Genomic DNA, 19110 nt, shown 5'->3' with positions numbered 1-19110 from the left:
CCTGCAGCGCCCACTTAACTCTGCCCCGCTGCCTCCAGTGCTCCTCTTCCATCTTATAGATGTGCAGCAGCTGTTCTTCCAGGTGATATCTAGATGCCCAGGCGTCTTCGTCAAGGCCCGAAGAGTCTGCCAGGACGTCGAGCTGGGCAATCTGCGTCAAGAGTGACAACTTTGTGGCCTTGGAATCCCTACCAAGGTTCTGGTTCCAGCCCCGCAAGTATTGTCTTATTCCCGTCGACATGAAGGACCACCAGTCAATGATGTCACGGCCACCTACTTTGGACAGCAACCTGTCCCAGGTTAGCTGCAAAAGCGGGACAAAGTCGGGGCGCTCGAACCAGCTAGTCTCGAAGAAGAAACGGTTGGAACGTATGGGGAAACCCTCCCCGGTATCAAAGACCAGCGGCGTGTGATCAGACCCCAGGCTGGTTTCAGCAGCGAGCGAGCAAAGAGGGAAAATGGCCTCGAAGGATGCGGACACAAAAACTCTATCAAGAGCAGAGCGAACAGGGTTCAGCTGATGGTTAGACCATGTAAAACGCGCCCCCGTGCGCGGAATTTCCCTAAGAGCCCAAGAGGCAATGCTGTTGTTGAATAGATCCATGAGGGTCCAGTTAAGATTGTCGTTGTTCTTGTCTTCAGCCGCTCTGATAAGGTTGAAATCCCCTCCCATGAGAATCGGAAGGTCACAGTTGGCGATCTTGTCCGTAATCTCGGCCAGGAACCCCCTGGAGCGAGCATGGTCCGCAGGACCATAGATACCAATGACCTCAATCTTCTTCTTGGTAGCCCGATGAAGGATAGAAAGGCTGAGAAAGAATTGACCCCTGTCCATTCTCCCCACCTCAAACATACTGTCCCTAACTCCCAGGAGCATGCCTCCCGAATGGCCATTCGCCGGGAGCCAGGTCCAGAAAAATTTCTCGCCAACTTCAAGGCTGGCAAGTTCGGCGTCCGTGAAGTCTTGTTTGATGGTTTCTTGCAGCAGAACCAGATCAATATGGTGTAGCCTGAGGTAATCTTTGAGCAGGGTTCGCCTCCCCCTACGGCCGAACCCTCTGATATTCCAGAAAAGGGCTCTCATTGGCGAACCAGGCTAAGCGCTCGTGCTTGGCGGGTTAGCGGTCGGTGCCCAACAGGAGTGGGTCTGCGGGCTATTCTCTTCTTTTTGGGAGCAGTCTTCTTAACTTTGCCAGAGCCCGAGGTTGGCTCCCCCTCGGGGCCTCCCTCACAGGCAAGTACTTTCCTCCCCATGGTCGGTACTTGCCCGAGGAGCTTCTTCCTTGGCTTTTGCCGTCTCCTCTTCTATCTTCCTTCCGGCTGCGAGCGATTCGGCTTGGGCGCGTTCACGAGCTTGGAGCGAGCCACCGCTTGGGCGGGGGATCCGTCAGAGGACTTGAACAGGATACAAGCTGTCTCTGGCCACCTTAACGAGATGCTCTACCGAAGAAGCTTGGAAAGCAACAAAGGAAGAGGAGGGGAAAGAGTTACAGTGCAGGAGTGACGGAGGACGGGGTAGCAGCAACTTCATTGTCGGCCGGGGAGGCGGATGGTTCGATGGAGACCTTGGCCATGGAATTCTTCTCCGCAGTGGCCCGCATGGCGCGCTCCAGCACTGGGCGCTCAGTGGCCCCTTTAGCTCTCGCGCTTTTGCGAAGGGCTTCCGCTGGCGGGGCTCTAGAGCGTGGTGCACGGGCCACCGCAGCCCCCAGAGCTGGGATGGGTGCGTCCGGCCGCATCGGGGAGTTGGCCCGAGGAAGTCGAGCCACCCAACGAGATCGCAGGAGCTTGATGCAGGGCCAGAGGCGGGGTAGACACAGGCGTCTCCTTCGAGGGCTCCGATTCCGCCGCTTCCAGCATCAGCTTTCTAGACGGGCGATCATGGTTGCTCTTGCTCCTGCGTTCGCTGTTTCTCCGGTACTCCTGGTCAGAGGAAGCAGAGGGAGGAGAGCTCCAACCCACCTCCTCCCTATCCGCATCAGACAGTCTCAGGGCCTTGCCAGGCGTCGGAGAAACCCTTTCCTCCGACGACGGGTCAACAGGTAAATCTAGCTGCAGAGGCGAGTCACTAACAGAGGCTTCAGGAGACTTGAGCTTGGAATGGGAAGGGAGCGAAGCCTTGATGATTTGTGCCACCAGGGGGAAAATGTTTCCAGAGGGGGTCAGATTAGATCCATACTGGCTGCGGGCAGAGTCCGGGATGGAGAGGATTGGGTCCGCGACACTATCAGGAGGGGAGATCGACGAGAGCAGCGCTGCCTCCATCGGAACAGATTTACGTGGTCCACCCCCTCCTGCACCTGGAGCTGAGGCGGAAGAACGCTTGTCCTTCTGGTGCTTGCCCCGCCTCCCGTCCCAGCGGTCTTCGTCAGTCTCTTCGCAGTCGTCATCTCTTTCCCCGATGTCGTCGCCAGGAGGGAAACGCGGCGGAGCCCGAGGGGGAGAGTCTTCAGCAGCAGCGTTCTCGCGGAGGATCTTGATGCGGTATCCTTGTAAGTTGACGAAGAGAGTAATGAACTCTGGAAGCACATCTCCCTTGCGGCAACCAAACGACATTCTGACCGGCGCCTCCAGGTGGTCCAGGGAGGCCTCGTCCACCGAAATAGGTCGAGCCACCTCCCGAGTGGACAGCAGCAGACGTTCCGCCATGCGGAGGGGAGGCGGCACCCCCAGCAGCTTGACCCAGACCTCCTCCAGAGTCTCAGACGCAAGTGGGTCACCCAGCGGAATGGTGACCAACGCCTTGATTTTGCTCGTCGGCAGGGTAAGACCGCCCCCACGGATCGCAATACGAAGACTTTCTTTGGATGGGAAGACAACAGCAAAATCCGAGGCTGAAAGCTGTCGCACCTGCCAGTTCCAGTTCTCGTCAACCAGGTCTTTGAACTCCTCTTCGACTTCATCTTCTGAAAGGCGCCCCCCGTCCAGGATGACGGTGGCCGAGTTGGAGGCCGGGCGCTGTAGTTCTTCTTCAGGAACATCGATGCAGAGGAACCCCTGGCGTCCTCCACCGTAACCTGCCCAGTATGGGGCCAGAACCTTGGCGAAGGCAGCGCACATGGCCGAGAGATGGCCAACCTTCTTACAATTGACGCAGAAAGGCTCATCAGTGCAGTCCGCCTGAATGTGCCCTTGTTTGCCGCAGTTGTAACAAGTGATATGTGCTGCATCTGGGTTTGCAACAGCGGCCTCCCCCGAGCCGGTGCCATCCCCAAGATGCGAAGAAGCGGAAGGGCCTTGGGTAGCGTTGGGCTGACGGAGATTCCTCCGACCCGCATTCTTCCCAGAAGCGCGGCCACGAGGAGGAGGTGGAGGGGGCGGAGGGGCACGGGCGTCCTGCCGTGAGCGCTCCCCCTCGGAACGCCACGACGAGGAGCCCGCCCGGTCGAGGTCGCGGTCGCGCTGGCGCTGCTGACGGCGGTGTTCCTCCTGCTCGCGGTCGAGCTTCTGCCGAAGATCTTGCTCGCGGTTACGGGAGTAGCCGCCTTGGTAGTCATCGTACGAGCGCTTGCCGTAGGAGGAGCGATCTCGATCCATGGGAGCAAGGTGGGGAACAAGGGCGCCGGAGATGGGGTCGCGGTGGCAGGAGAGGAGCTTGGCGGCGTGACGGTTGCGGCGGATGTCTCGATCGGAAGCAGGGAGGGCAAGTGCGAGATCTAGGGTTTGTGGTGGAAGCCAAAACCACTTAAGACCCGACGGCGGGAGGGTAAAAACGTCCACAGCAGAAACCCTAGACTCGGAAGGCCGCACATCCTCACCTGAGGCCACGTGGCGGAGATCCAACGGTTCAGACGAGAGGGTAGAGCTGTCCAGCGGAAGAGCGGGAGGTTGGGCCGGCCCACGCGGCCCCACCCCCAACGAAGAGCGCACCTGGGCCTCCCTAGCAGGCCTGCTTCCCTGGGCCGGCCCACCAGGCCCCGCGCGACGCAGGTCAGGGCTCCCCCCACTGGGGGCAAACCCTAGAGGCAGCGGCGGCGCCGCCCTCGGCTCCGGCCGCCCTGGGCACGGAGGAAGCGCCAGAACAAGGGCGCCGACACGGATCGACGACGGACCCGCCCCCTGGCTACCGAATCCCCCGGCGGCCGGGGAACTCCTTCCCCGATCCTGGACCCCAGGGAGCGGAGGGAAGTGGGCAGACCCCAACGGCGGCGGCGGCGGCTTCGGAGCAGAGGAACGAGGCTCGGGGCTCCCCTCCCTTGGGGAAGCGGACGCAGGCGACGGCGACGGCGCCCTCCCTGCCGGATCTGGCCAGAATCTCCCCAGATTCAGCGCAGAGGCAGGCGGCGGCGGCGAAGACACGTCGGCGACCGAAGAGCAGAGGTCCGAGTCTGAGTCCTCGACCTCAGAGCAGACGGGGGAGAGGACAGCAAACCTGTTGCCTTGACGAGCCGACGTCCGGCGACCCCCCTGGGTGCGGCCAGAGCGACGGCGGCGGCGCTCCGGGAGGGCAAGTTCCCAATCGCCTCCCGAGTCGCCAGAGCAGACGTGGCGCTTCGTGAGACACATCGCTTCTTCTCATCCATCATTAAATTTGTGTTATCGGTTGACGGATCTGGCTCAGTTGTCTTGAAAGAAGTTTTTTGTAACAATCCTCAGGTCCCTGGCTGGAACAGGACCAAGGGGTCTAAAGGAATTAATCCCGGTAGGTGCTTGGTATATTTGGTCCCAACACAAGAAATTTGTCAAGGGAGTACAAGTTTTAGAAGCTAATTACTGTGCCGCTCAACCAAAGATTGTTCCAAAAGAAGTTATGTGGTGCGGGCCTAAACCAAATACTTATAGATGCATGTTATTTTCATAATGGTTCAGAAGAGAAGATGCTGGTGCAATTATCCGAAACGATCAAGGTCAGTCAATTGTTGGGTCTAGCTGTACTTTGAATAACCTATTTGATGCAACAACGGCTGAAGCATACCTTTATCGAAAAAAAGGCTGAAGCATACACTCTTCCGAAAGGTCTACAACTGATTAAACGGATTGGTTGTTCACCGTTCACCATTGAGATTGATTTCCCTAAGTTAGTTCAGGCGTTCAATAGAACAAACCATAGAGATATGGATCCCCTACACACAGGGACGGAGCTCCCTTATGGGTAATGGTAAATCTTCACTAATTAGTGTTAAATTGTACTAATTTATAGAGTATGACCCCATTGAAAAGGAGAGAAAATATAGATGCCCCCAGTGCCAAGAATTCCTAGCTTCTGTCCCTGCCTACACAGCTAACCTAGCAGTTGGATGAAAATTGCTACTCTTTCCATCCAATATTGCTTCCGGGAAGCCGCATAAACTAGCTAGAGTTTGCTGTGATTTGAATATTTCAATTTTTTGGAACTGTCAATCCCCCTAAATTTATTATAAATCATGTAACAAACGATGTACCTTTGTTGTACATGACATAGAAAGGCGTTAGGTACGCTTTCCTTCAAAAAAAAGTGAACTTAGTATTTAAAAAAAGGTGTGGCTAGTTCTCACTCGGATGGTGTCATCAAATCTCAGTTGAAGCACAAATCAAGAAGCAAATCTAACAATCCGGGCCATTTTTCTTAGATGCATCTCCACTTGCAACTGGAAAAAAAATCTCAGTTACAACTGCACTTGCGACTAAAAAAAACTCAGTTACAATTCAATTGCAACTCATATGCATGAATCACGATGCAATCGGGTGGAGTAGGATTTGACTAAGCTAGCACTAACTTAGTTCTCCGTTAAAAAACAAAAAGGAAATTTAGTTTGAAGTTCCAGAATTATCTGAAATTAATTACGTTGATACATGCACATGTTACCTATATATCTATAGAGTTTTGCTAGACAATATGTTATGTTGTAGGCTACAAAAAAAACTCACAAAAATGTGGCTCCGAGTGAGAAAAATAAAGGAAAATTGTCTCTTTTGTGTAGATCACATGTGAATAGATATTCCGATGAAACCTTGGTCATACATACTCGGCATGCATATATACTTGTTTCTTATTAAATATTGGGAGATAGAGGATTTGTTTTTGCTTTCTTAAAAAGTGAGATCGTCAGAGAGTCACACGTGATTTTCGTTACGAATATTGAGTATGTCAAGAAGAAAATTTTGGCTACACACCTGAAGAGGCATGGGTATTATTATGTCTCACAGGCACCGTAGTAGTTGAAAAACAAAAATATGTTAACCGACACCTGAGTACTTTTAGTCTGATCCGTCTCCTTGTATGTCATGGGAGGAAGCCGACCCGACCACGTTGACACGCGTAGGAAGCCAGGGACACGCGGTGAGCGTGCACATATAGGTCGACACGTACCCAACACAGTTGGTGCACCAAGCAAAAATTTAGGCTTCCTTAAGTGTCTCGAACTCGAACTCGAGTCACGAAACGCGGCGCCATGTCTCTCGAATGAGGCTGAAATCTATTGAATGCAATGTCCATAACATCTTTGGTAATCTTAATAGAGCAAATTCATCTATGATCATCGAACTTGCCAGCCTTATTCAATTTGGTCATTGTACTAATTTCACACAAAAATGGTCATTGTACTTGATAAAGAGCAAAATATGGACATTAGGGCCTCTCCAGCGGCGTGACGCAAACGGACGCTGAGCGACCGTTTGTGTCCGCCGTGACCGGAAATGCTTCTGGGGCCTGTTCCAGCGGGGCGACACAAAGTGACCGGGCTATCCGCGGAGACGCAAACCTGGCCTGGGCCAGGTTTGCGTCTCGGCGGACGCGCAAAGTGTCCGCTCGCTTCCCCACCGGGCCCGCCTGGCAGCGGCACAACTGCTTCGTCTTCCGCGGTATTACTTCTGGGCGACGCGCTTCAGCCTTTGCAGGGGCCGCGTTAATGGCGTGCCTCGGCTTCCGCGAGCGTGCGCAGCTAGTAGGCATTGCACTGGCAGGCCACTGAAGGCGAGATGGCGTCGGAGCCTTAAAGGGACGCTGCCGGCGCCCATTTCCCCGACCAAAACCATTGGCAAAATCCCACAGTAGCCATCACACCGACGCCATGGGGAAGAATGCTGGCCGTTCCGGAAGACGAAGAACGACCAGGAGGCTAGCGGCTCGCGTTCCGGCAAGAAAGCACGGGTCGGCCGGTACGTCCGCGTTGACCTCGCTCGGGCAGCTATGGGAGGAAAACCGGCCGGTACCATGGCCGGACGCGAACTTGTCGGGAGGGGGCTGGTACCTGAACTCCCGGCGCGTGCCGGTCCCCCTGCCCCCCCCCCCCCCGTGCCGCGCTCGGGCCGAGAGCGGCGCGACGAGGGGCGGCGCCGCCGCGCGGTGTTGCCGCCGGATCTGCGGGAGGATCCGGCGTACGCGCTAAACTCCTACAACTGGATTTCCTTCGGGGCGTGGGAGTTCGAAGCGCGGCGCCGCGCTGCCTACCTCGCCGACGTAGACTACTTCGAGCGCGAGATCGCCGCCGAAGAAGAGAACGACCACGAGGACGCGGACGAGGACGGCGACATGACCATGCCGCAGTACGACCATGACGACGGCGGACCGGCGTGGGATCCGAAGAACCAGCCGCCGGACATTTCAGAGGAGGAGGCCATTGCCATGTCACTCGCCAACAGCGAGCAGGACGAGCTCAACGAGCTCGCTTTGTGGGACGGGCTCGCAATCCAGCTCCGCGAGTCAGCGCTCGCGCAGGGGAGGCCAGCGACTCCTCCAGCCACGCCGACGCGTTCCAACGTCCGCGCTCCGCCTGCTGCTCCAGTGTGGGATCCCTGGCCACAGCCTCCTGCCCGTGCGACGGTACCTCCTCCATCGCCGGCGTACGCGCTTCCATGGCCGACGCCGCAGCTGATTGACCTCGTCAGCGACGACGACCAGTAGACAGCGCCTATTTTAGCACCCCTTTCTGGCTTTTTTATGTCCTTTTTATTATCATGTAAATTATGGAGTATGAATGAAAAAAAAAATTTATGCGTCGTGCCGCTGGAGCCACCACCCCCCCCCCCCCCCGACGCAAACGGACACTCGGACACTCTCGACCATTTCGCCCGACGCAAACGGACACGACGCGTCCGTTTGGACGTCCGAAATGCGTCGCGGCGCTGGAGATGCCCTTAGCTCACTTTCTTAAATATCCCTTATATGAAATTGCGCTATGCGTCATCTAACTGCAAACTAGTAGGAATCGGACGCCCTAGAGCCATATGTGCTGAAGTCACAACCATGCCATTCCGATCTTCACAACAAACCTTCCCGCGCATAACATGAAGCAAATATTTATACGTATACAACATAGAAACAAACATCAGCAACAAAACTACAAGTAAACTAAAACATAGTTGCAACATTTATAATAGACACACAAATGTCGGAACATATCAACTCTGTGTTTGTAGCAAAGCAGCATATATGAACACGCAACAAATCAAAATATCGTTCATAAAAAACATTCCTAAAATCACTGACCCCACCATCAACAACGGAGGCGCCGCCGACATCACCTTCACAAGGCATGCAAGCAACAAGTCTGGCTCATTTTAGCCCCACCTTTATCAAATCAGCCACCACTTCCCTAGCTCCTACCCATGGGTCCTTAAGAGCATCTCCAGTCGCGTCCCCCAAAGCGTCTCCCAAACCGCGCCGGATTGAGCGTTTGGGGGACGTGTTTTGTTCGTGCCGCCTTTAGGGGACGTCGCTCCCCAGCCGCGTCCCCCAAACGCCGCCCCCAAATGAATATTGGTGCACGAAAATAAAGGTTTTCATTCAATTTTGATTATATATTATAAAGTTTGAATGAAAACGGCTAGATTCATCTAAACCTAGACTACTGACCGTCCGGCGGTGCGTTCGACGGCCCCGCCCCGTCGTCGCCTCCCCTACGCCGCAGCTCCTCCTGCGCGCGCCTCCTCTCCTTGCGTTCGGCGGTGGCCAGACGGTGTCGCTCCCGCCGCGCGTCCTCCTCCGCCCTCCCCTGCTGGGCCGCCTGGAGGGAGAGCTCGACGGCGCGACGAATCTGCGCCTCTTCGTGGGCACGGGCGTCGTCCTGGAGCTTCTTCTCCGACTCGAAGGACTCGACGAGCGCGCGTTGCTGATCGGCCGTCTCGTCCGGGTGCGGCCCGTCGTCGTCGTCGTCGTCCTCCACCTCGGTCTCCTCCGCCTCGGCCTCCTCCTCCTCCATTGGCGCCTCCTCCTCCACATCTGTTGGCGCCTCCATCATCGCCGCCGCCAACTGGTCCGCCCGCCTCCCCATAACGCCCTCGCGCCGCCTCCCGGCCGATGACGCTCCTCGCCGCCAGCTGCTGCTGGCGCTCGATCGACTCCCACCGCCGGCGCTCTATCGACTCCCGCCGTTCACGGTATAGCGCCTCCCGCTCACCGCGCTGGCGCTGGCGCTCGTCAGCCCACCGCTGCTCCATCTCTGCCCGGTACCGGCACCGTCGCGCCTCCTGTCTCGTCGAGGCGTCAGACGCCGCAGAACGCCGCCAGATCCGTCGCCTGCGCCGCCTCCCGCTGATGGCGGGCCTGCTGCTGCATTGCCTCCCGCCGCTGCTGACGGTGTGCACGCCATCGCTCTTCCCGGGCCGCTGCTGAGGGGTCGGTGTCGACCTGCGTTTCCGGGACTGCAAGTGGAGGGGACGGCGGTGGAGGGAAGTGGCCAGCGCCGGGGCGGTTCGCCATTGCTACTGGTGGTGGAGGAGACGGCGGTGGAGCGACGAGGGCTGTGTTTGTTGCCGGCGTGGTGTGGTGGCTACCATTGAGCCGGGAGACCTTTTATAGACGCCGGCGTCGGGAAGAAAGCGCGAAACGGGCGAAGAGGCGGGAAGATCGCGCGGGAACGGGCGGTGGCGTGCGAACGCCGGCGACGCGTGGAGGCTGCGCGCAGCACCGACGAGACGTCTTGCCTGCCCCTCCGTCGCCATTAAGGCAAAGATGTCGCCGTGTGTCACTGCGCGCGAATAACTTCCGTCGCGAGGTAGGCGACGGTTAGGTTAAAATTAACTGTGCCGCTGACGGGTCGGCCCCGCCACTCCCCGCCTCGCTTTTCGTTGTATCCGGCGTGCCCGGTGCGTCCCCTGTGGGACGGGGACGGGCTCGGAGCGCCGGACACCGTATGGGGACGCGCCGGACAAAAATGGGCTTTGGGGGACACGGCTGGAACGGTTTTTTTGTCCGGCGCGCCCCAAATCCCTTTGGGGGGATTTGGGGGACGCGACTGGAGATGAGACACACAAGACATTCAGAGTTGCTTGGGTGTTAAATGAAGATATTGAAAAGGACACACGGCACTAAGTCAGGCAAGACAAGGCGACTGATTTCTCAGTATCTTTGTTTTCCATATGTTCGACAGGCTCACCCTAGTCTCTAGAGTATCATGCAAAAAAATGCAGCCATTTCATGGAAAAAAGCTGGCACAGATTGCATAGCCAATAACTTCCCACTTTGCAGTGAAGTTTTATTTAGGCTTGCTTCTTGACATTGAGGATAATTAATACGTGTACATAATTTAGTTCCATTCTCTGCCCCATGTCTTGTAAAGACATATCAGGGCAAAGTTACACTGTTTGCTGTTCCACTCTTACAATGTCCTGGACAGCACATAAAACAATTAGACAGGTACATAGCCTCGAGTGCATTACAAGGTTAGCAGCCTAAAATGATCACAACATCAGACGGCGCCTATCTTCTCTTCGCTATCCCCCAACTGTGTTGTCAGAAACTGTCGTACTACACCAGAACCTAGGCCTCCTATCCATAATTACAGGACATGTAAATACAGATAGATACAGGAGATACATAGATCAGAACGGCTGTTAATCTATGTCAGGCTCCTCCAAAAGAGACAGCGGGAAGGCTTTAATTTAGTCAGAATCGCTGTCATGCTCTAGAAAGCGATATTCCCTTGGACCACCTAGTCGTAGCACTATGGTTCCGGAATTCCCTTCATGCCATTCAATGCCTTCCTTCTCCACAAGCTCAATAACCTATTACAGACATATTGCAACATTCAAGAGCATGGCATGTGAAGTCAAGAAAATTAACCTATTATGAACTGGATACATAATAACTAGGCAATGTATCCCATGAATCGTGCAAATGTGAATACTTCCAGCCTCAGCCAAAGGATCCAAGAGGCCCAGATAGGAGGTGGGATGCCCCTCAAAGCACTTAGCAACCATTTTCTGGAAGTTCACATTTGCAGTGAATTGATGATTTCACATTTGACCACAAGTGGATGTTGGAAACATAAACACCACCTAGAGCTGCACAGTAACATTCTACCTTACTGAATCATATGACCATAAAACTATAAATGCTGATAGCATATGGAAGATGCAAAATCTAACCAAATGCAATTCAGGAGAGCAGTTATGCAATTTTCTATAAAATCACTGCCAGAATTATTAATAAATAAAAACGCACAAGATTATAAGCAGAACATTGAGGTGGCAAGCACATGAGCAAAAAATATTTAGTCAGAAAAGTACATACCGATCGTTTTATCTTTCCCTTCCCTGTACCTTCACTACCACAACCAGTAATCACTCTAAGAAGGGTAGCTGTTTAAGGAAGAGAAAAAGGAAGACATGATATAGATGAGAAAACATTAGACCAAGACCAGTGAAGCTGAAAAAATTTGGGGGCAATGATTACAACACCCAAATTTATGTGAACACTCACATGGCATGCATACACAAACCAGCATGTGAACTTTCAGGAGCTTCATAGCTTGCTTGACATGTTGACCATGCAAATCAATAGTCACTGTGTTCGTTATATGTTTGTTTCTGCCAACATAAGATATAACAGGAGCCCTATTTAGTATCAAGAGATTCAGAAAAGATCTTCCTGCTATCAGAAGAATTAAATTACCTGGCTTCAAATATCTCCCTGCTGGCCTTCTCATCTTCCTCGCGACCCAATTCCCGATAATGTTTTCCCTAAAGCAAACAGACATCGGATTATTGGAGATGCTAAGGCAACACAATAGCAGGTACATGCACACTGACAGAAAATGTTCACAAAAGACAGAATCTTAGAATGCTATAACAGGACAAACATCCGTTTACTAAATTTATGAACTGTAAGGTAAGAACACAACAGCAGCACATTAATTAGAGCTCTCCATCATTCAACCTTTAAGGATGAAAGATCAAGAGATTCAGACGTTTTGCTTTCTTTTATTATTCTGTCACACTTCTCAGCCTTAAACATCATAAAATTGCAAGTCTGACCTCCTCTGCAAGGTATGAGGCATAAGATTTTTCTCCTTTGGAATATGCCAGGGCAGCCTGCATGGGAAAATAATAGACAGAAATAAGAAATACAAAAGAAGATCTGGCACAAAGAAATCTCTGACAAAAATAAATTCTTACTTTCTGATAGTATCCTTTCATTTTATCATAATGACTAGCCGAAACACCACGGAACTCTTGATACCCATCCCCTTAACGCGAAGAAATTACAGTTACAAAATTTGCAGCAGTGCCAAATACAACAATTACAAAGCACAATAGGTGAAATAAGGTCAGCTGAATGTATAACTGCAAGAAAATAAATCAAAACTAGTTTCATTGTATATGGTAGAAAAATGTCCAAATAGGAACATACATAGAAGCATTATATGAATGTATCAGCTGAAAGCTATAATTAAATCAAGAAACCGAGAAGTAGCATCTTCACTTATAAGATTGAACCAAAATTGTATAGACGAGGGAGCTATTGACCTAACGGTAAGAATAACGCTCAAAATGAAACCTAGAGGAAGTAAATGAGAAGTGAGAAATTGCCAGTTTAGCACAGTGAAAAAAAAAAGAGTGAAATCTTGAATCACAATGAACTGGGCATCATAAGAGGCACAGACAAATCAATCCTTGCACGATTGGCAAGCACAGCGATAAGAAGCAGAACATACCATTTTTTGGTCTTCCTTGGTTGTTTGCTGTGATAGGATGATTGTATGATTGCAGCTTCTTCACTATCTTTTTCCAGTCCATTTTACTTGGATCGTGTGTGCGCTGAACCTGTCCAGGTACTTTGAACAGCGACTCCAGGACTTGCTGTGGCATCTTGGAATCCACCACGGCTGATCTTGAAGGCGGCGTTGGTGGGTGTTGCACCTCGCAAACAGCCTCCATGTAGCTATGAACCAGAGATCAAGAAAATCATAAACCAAGAACCACCAGCATGGCACATAGTGCAATTACTGATACCATTGTACAGCCAAGTACTGTTGAAGTCTACGTGATTTCTGATATCATTGATGCCTAGGAGATGACTAGCTGCACAGCCAGTACTGTTGAAGTTGACAATTACTAAGACCTTTATATTGAACTAGTGAATTTTATGACGTCATAACTCACTTAGGTTGCTAAACTACGCTTTTATCAAAGTTAATTTGTCTAGATAGTCAAAGATGATATATGTCCTTAGCCAGGAACATATATTATGCAACTTTCAAAATGTCCAAAAGTATAATGAGAAAGCAATGAATATTCTACATGGAACAGTTTCCCGCTGTTTTTCTCCCACACCACACTACAGCTATCCGAACAAAATTACTTGCACAGATTTGTGCATTAAGTATATGTTAAGTATGCATATGCAAATAGATTTATATGAAGTTCATCAACCTGACTCATTTAATAGCCTCTATATAATGTTTATACTAAAAATCAAAGAAAAAACGTATATGGTCAGGTAAGGTTCACCTGCTCCGCTGTTCCCCCCAGAATAACTCATGTTGTATTCCAAAGTGATTATATGACATACCAGGTGTTTCTTCTGGAAACTGAATAAAAAATAATAGAATATGAGATTTCACAAGGAAACAGATGAGAATTGCTAAATGTATTCCTTGTTACTAATAACATAATAGGGAACTAGAGATTTGTTCAGTTGAGTGGCACATTTATGCCAATCAAATAAAAATAGCAAGGGAATTCAACAATGCTTGCTGTATCACATTACACTAGAGCCACCAAATAAACAACATCCTAACAGAAGTTCGTTTTATTTGCTTTTAGCCTTACTGGCAATAACTTCCATGACTAGAAAACCAGGTCAAAGAACACACCAATGGCAAACTGGGAATAGTTGGTGCTTTGAAAAGTACGACATAAACTGTCAATCTGCAGTCAACATATCGCACGTTGGCAAGTCAGAAGGGATGATACTACATGCACTAAGTACTAATAAACAATCTATGTTCCCATGCGATTTGTAGGACAACATATTTATCAATGAACACTATAGCTGCTAATGTATAAGTAACTAAGATTAATTGAATTTTCTGCAAGAGTAACACTGAAGAATAGGAGCTCAAATTGTAGCTATGTGATGCTACTACCTGGCATGAACTTTGGTCAATCATTGCAGAAGAAATTTCTTCATATATTCCATATCCTGGGAAAATATCTGGAGAGCGTGTGCTATTATCTTCAGCATTAGTGCACCATCCCATACCAGAGATATCAAGTAATGCATCCAGAGCCTGAAAGTACATGGTTAGTCAAAATTCTCAATAAACTGTTGCCAAGTTACAGCATCCCATTCGGTAGAAAAAGCAGCAGTCTAATTTCGCAATCGAGTACGTAAATTTCTCTATGTTCATGTCTCTCTATCAGAGAGTGTCCTGGCAACTGCCACAAAACGAATGCACGAAGAAGGCACATGCTATTGCACACTGGTTACTCATCTATGGTCAATGACTAAATTGTTACAGAAGCAGCTTTTATATCTACCTTCATGTATTCCCATGTGCCAATAATGACATCTTAATGTTGTGTGCATATGATCGTAGAACTAGAGAAAATTCCCAGAACCACGTGCATACAGTTTTTGCCAGAATTTAAAAGTAAAGAGGGCAGACAGACTGCTGATACTATCAAGAACAGGCAAAATTCTAGCTACAACCAATCAACAAACTTTAGTGAAATGTGGAAATTTGTACCCTGGTCGAGGCACTAAGAGATGAAGTGAATACGTATTTACCTTCTCAACATCATATCCATACTGACCTGCAAAATGAAAGAAATATAACATAAGAAACACTTTCTGAGAAGCTAAGCATCATGTCCAACTGGATTACCAAATGCAAATAGTAATGTCAGATTCATATCTCAACACACTATAACTCAATCGAAAATACATTAAGTAGCTTCCGAATGAATAAGGATAAATATGAATGAATTTTTAAATCAGCCGCTGAAACACCATGTTGCATCTAACAATTTAGATTGATTGCATAACATGTACTTTCAGAAGCTGTATATAAGTAAATCATACAGCCTTTCTGCATACAAACATTGTCCAACTAAAACTGTGGATTGGTTACAACTGCACAACATTTGAAGGATTGCGCAATCTGTAAGCAACCACCCATCCAGTATATCCTTTGCACCGGAAGAAGAGAAGTGGATCCACCAGTTGAGTGTGATATCATGCAATTTCCACATGTAGTTAAATTAAGCACATAAACAAAATTATGGGCAACAGTCTCCTTAACGTCCAAATATTTAAGCTAAGAGAACAAGGGCGCAATGTGTGTTGCCTTGAATCTTGCTCTATTTTACTCTGGGCTTCTATATCCTTGCACACAATAAGCTCAAGCGTCAATTCCCTGGCTTGACTTTTCGGGAGGACTTCAGCCCAAAACCATCAATACTGCCTTGCTCACTGCACACATCCCTCTATAAGAAACCACCAAGCATTTAAAAGGAGCCAATTCGGTATCATTTCCAACCAGATGTTTTAGAAGCATGTGATGCCGAGAATATTGATAGATCAGATACTAGCATGGGGGTATCTACAGCGCAGAAGCAAAAACTAGAGACTAAAAACATATCTGAAGGACAGTGAAACAAGATTGGCTTGCAGATCACATGAATTTGTTACGGTAGCCTTATGTGTATTCTCTTTTCCAATTTTAGGGCATCGGTCAAGCTGTCAAACCATTCCCCTGTTGGCTAAATAAATGGTTTGAACGAAGCCAGTGCTTCAACCTTCAGGCCATGTTTTGGGTGATATGTAGTTCTTTGGAAAGGTTTGGTATTTAGTTGTTCAACTATCAAAGCATTCCAAAGAAACGCCATTGAACTAACTAAATACGAAAACTTTCCAGAAAAAAGAGCACCTTTCTCCAAACGTGCTTTTACTCTTATTACTGCCGTTTGACTTGGCTATGACTTCCAGCAGCAGAAAGAAACGATCACAGGTAAAGAAGTACAATGGTATGAAAACACCACAGCAGAAGAAGTGTTAACCGGCTCACCTAGCACGTCCCTGACCACACCCATGTTGAGCTCGGAACTATCCCCAAGCATGGAGCACAGGAACTGCTCGGCCTCCTCCACATTGTAGGCGGGATCAGCACCAGGCCCGCACCCATTTCTGACATCATTCCAGCCATTGCTGGCGGTGCCCTTCCGGCCGCTGGGCACGCTGACGGGCGGAGTGGCGGGCCGCGAGTAGCCCTTGCCGATGACGTCGGCGACCATGCCGGAGGCGGCGACGGGGAGCTTCCTGGGCCTGCGCGCGGGCTTCCGGGCGGCAGATCCAGTGTGGGGGGAGAGATCTGGCGGGGGAGGAGGCGGCGGGGGCGGGTGAGTGGATGCGAGGATGCCGGCGGCGAGGAAGGGGTCGGCGCCGGCGTCGCGGTAGGCGGTCTCGACCTGGTCGATGGTGGCGCTGCCGAAGGCGTCGAGCAGCCAGGCGAGGTCCCGGCGCTCGTCGCCCGCGGCCGAGGAGGAGGAGGAGGAGGAGGGCGCGTAGAATGAGGAGGTGGAGGCGGCGCCCGAGGAGGAGGAGCTCGGGGTGAAGGAGCGCGAGTAGGCCGACACGTCCCCGCCGCTGCTGCTGCCGGATTCCGCCTCGGAAGCGGCGGCTGCCGCCGCTAGGGTTAGGGTTTCCGAGAGCGGCGAGCGGGGAGAACCGGCCGGCGGCGGCGGCGGCGCGCCCTCGGTGGCCGGCGGCGAGGGGCGCTTCTTCTTCTTGGATTTCTTCTTGGCGTTGGAGGGCTTCATCTCGGCGCCGCTCTCTCTATTTTGCTCTCTCCCTCCTGCGGGTTTTTGACTTTTTCCTGATTTTTCTGCCTGGGAGAGGGAGAATGCGGTGGAGGGAGGAAGAAGGCGACGAGGCACGGTGGTGGGCCCGATACAGAATATTTTACGGTACTGTCGTTTGCAGGTGGGTCACGTCATCCGTGGGTCCCACATGTCATGGTCAGCGAGGTGAGTCGCGAAGATGGATGGATGGAAGTGGGTTCAGTTCAGGCGATGGCTGATACGGGCGAGTACTACTTTACTTTGGACTGGTAGTTTACCCTAGACGGCTAGAGTGGTGGTGGTGGTGGATGGGGTGGGCCGAGCGATCGTGTCCCGCTTCCGCTGAATGGACGGGATAGGAACGGTATGCGCGCGAGAATCAGGGGACAGGGTGGGGAAGTGGGACGGGATAGCGTTTGATAAGATTTTCAAGTAAATCCACAAGTATCAATTCAAATCTCCAGAATTAACAAATGATTATTTTTTCTAGGTATATCCTTATTTAAACACCGGGTATAACTCATGCTGGGATTTCGTTAACTACTAGTTGAATGCCCGTGCGTTGCCACGGGTTCATTAGTTTCTTTTCCAGTGGTACATATAAACATAATGTCGATGATTATTGTTGATTAAAAATGAATATTAATCAACACTTATCGGTGTCAACACCATCTACATGAGCCTGCACTTTGGGATACTCAAATTACTGGTTATTTCCATTTCACATTATTATCTCTCCCTCCCATAAAACATAGAATCTCCCTCGGCCAACTCTTTCTCCATTGTGCCCCCGGCTGTGTTTCATAATTACCTCTCATAAAACATAGCAGAATTTGATTGTTTTTTTTATATCATGATTTGTCTCTGGATTTTATCTTATTATATAACCGAACATGGGGAAATTATGCCGGAAGGGAGCAATCATGGATAGAAAAGATCACTTCTTTAAAATCTCTCTCATTTATGCTTATTTTAGGTGACTCTTGGTATGTGTAGTAAATTTTGGGAGATAAAAAGGAAGAGGCAAGAGTTCATTACTGTGTCATGTAACTACGAATTAGAAAAATGGGAGACCATCATAAGGTAGGGATAGCTCAATTAGCTTACAGGGAACAGATAAATGTATGATAGATGCTTTATTGAATAAATCTAACATATTCAATATATGTTTTAAAGTATTTGCGCCAATAATATAATTAAAAATAAATGGTGACAACCTAAAAAAATACAACATGCCGAGATACAAAATGCTAGAAAACAATCTGCAGATTCGTAGTTAAACCAGTGCTAGGTGTGAAAGGTCAATACAGTCCTTGTTCTCAAGATTTTCCTCCTTTATTCTTTGGGGGTTACTACAGCTGCATCACGTCTAGGCAATAAAGTTTAACCTCTCATTTCAAGCCTCTTCAGGAGGTGTTTCTGAACCTTGTAATGTATCCCTAAGCGATAAAATAGAAGTTATAACCATACTTTTTTTGTCCCGGCATCATGCCTTTCATTAACCAGAATGAAAGCTGGGGCATCACCCAGTCATACCGCTTGGGGTTGCTGATCCAGCTTCGCTCCATACGTCGCACATGCGTCCACTAATTTATTACAAGACCTTGGGCTGAAAGAAATAAAAAACAAAGTAAAGTTTAACATAGCAAAAACTTTAATCTCCCGAAAAGGACGCCAATAATCTGGCAAGTCCATGTAATGAAACAAAATATATTTTAAAATTTCTAGTTACCAGAGTGTAAGCGAGTATATTACCATCTCTCTTTCATCTGAAAAAATCAAAAAAAAAAAGAGCATCAGGGCATGATAATTAATTTTGACAAGAAAAGTTAGATCACATTTGATGAATGTATTATCTCATGAAAGAGTCTAAGTTGTAAACAATCTAGCTCATATTTTGCAAAGTCGCATTTTGTAACACAGAAATGAAAATATCAGGTAGTATGAATGTATCACCTCAAGAAATGAGAAGTTTTAGTAAAATCTAATATTGTGCCCCTACTCCTCTCAGCTAGAAGCACTCCGATGCAGGTACCTTTTATCCATCTGCTAAATCTACCACCTCAAGAAAAAGAGAAGATTCAAGAGGTCGATAAAATCGCCTCCTTCTCCTCAACCCATTTTAGG

At 49.7% G+C, this 19110-nt stretch overlaps 1 protein-coding gene across 1 annotated transcript; it reads right to left on the bottom strand.

Moving 5' to 3' along the window:
- Nucleotides 1-10417: 10417 nt before the first annotated feature.
- Nucleotides 10418-17044, bottom strand: LOC127341961 (SMR domain-containing protein At5g58720). Its single transcript, XM_051367902.1, has 11 exons — nucleotides 16212-17044; nucleotides 14933-14958; nucleotides 14289-14432; nucleotides 13651-13730; nucleotides 12855-13081; nucleotides 12316-12386; nucleotides 12175-12231; nucleotides 11813-11880; nucleotides 11621-11727; nucleotides 11432-11499; nucleotides 10418-10923 (listed from the first exon to the last, which is right to left on the bottom strand). Exons 1-11 carry the CDS (start codon nucleotides 16960-16962, stop codon nucleotides 10801-10803), a joined length of 1722 nt encoding a protein of 573 aa, XP_051223862.1. The 5' UTR covers nucleotides 16963-17044; the 3' UTR covers nucleotides 10418-10800.
- Nucleotides 17045-19110: the final 2066 nt, after the last annotated feature.

This window comes from Lolium perenne, chromosome 3 (genome assembly GCF_019359855.2).
Source record: "Lolium perenne isolate Kyuss_39 chromosome 3, Kyuss_2.0, whole genome shotgun sequence".
Taxonomy (NCBI): Eukaryota; Viridiplantae; Streptophyta; class Magnoliopsida; order Poales; family Poaceae; genus Lolium; species Lolium perenne.
The sequence above is the reverse complement of the archived record's forward strand: the minus strand, read 5'-3'. Positions and strand labels throughout refer to the sequence as shown.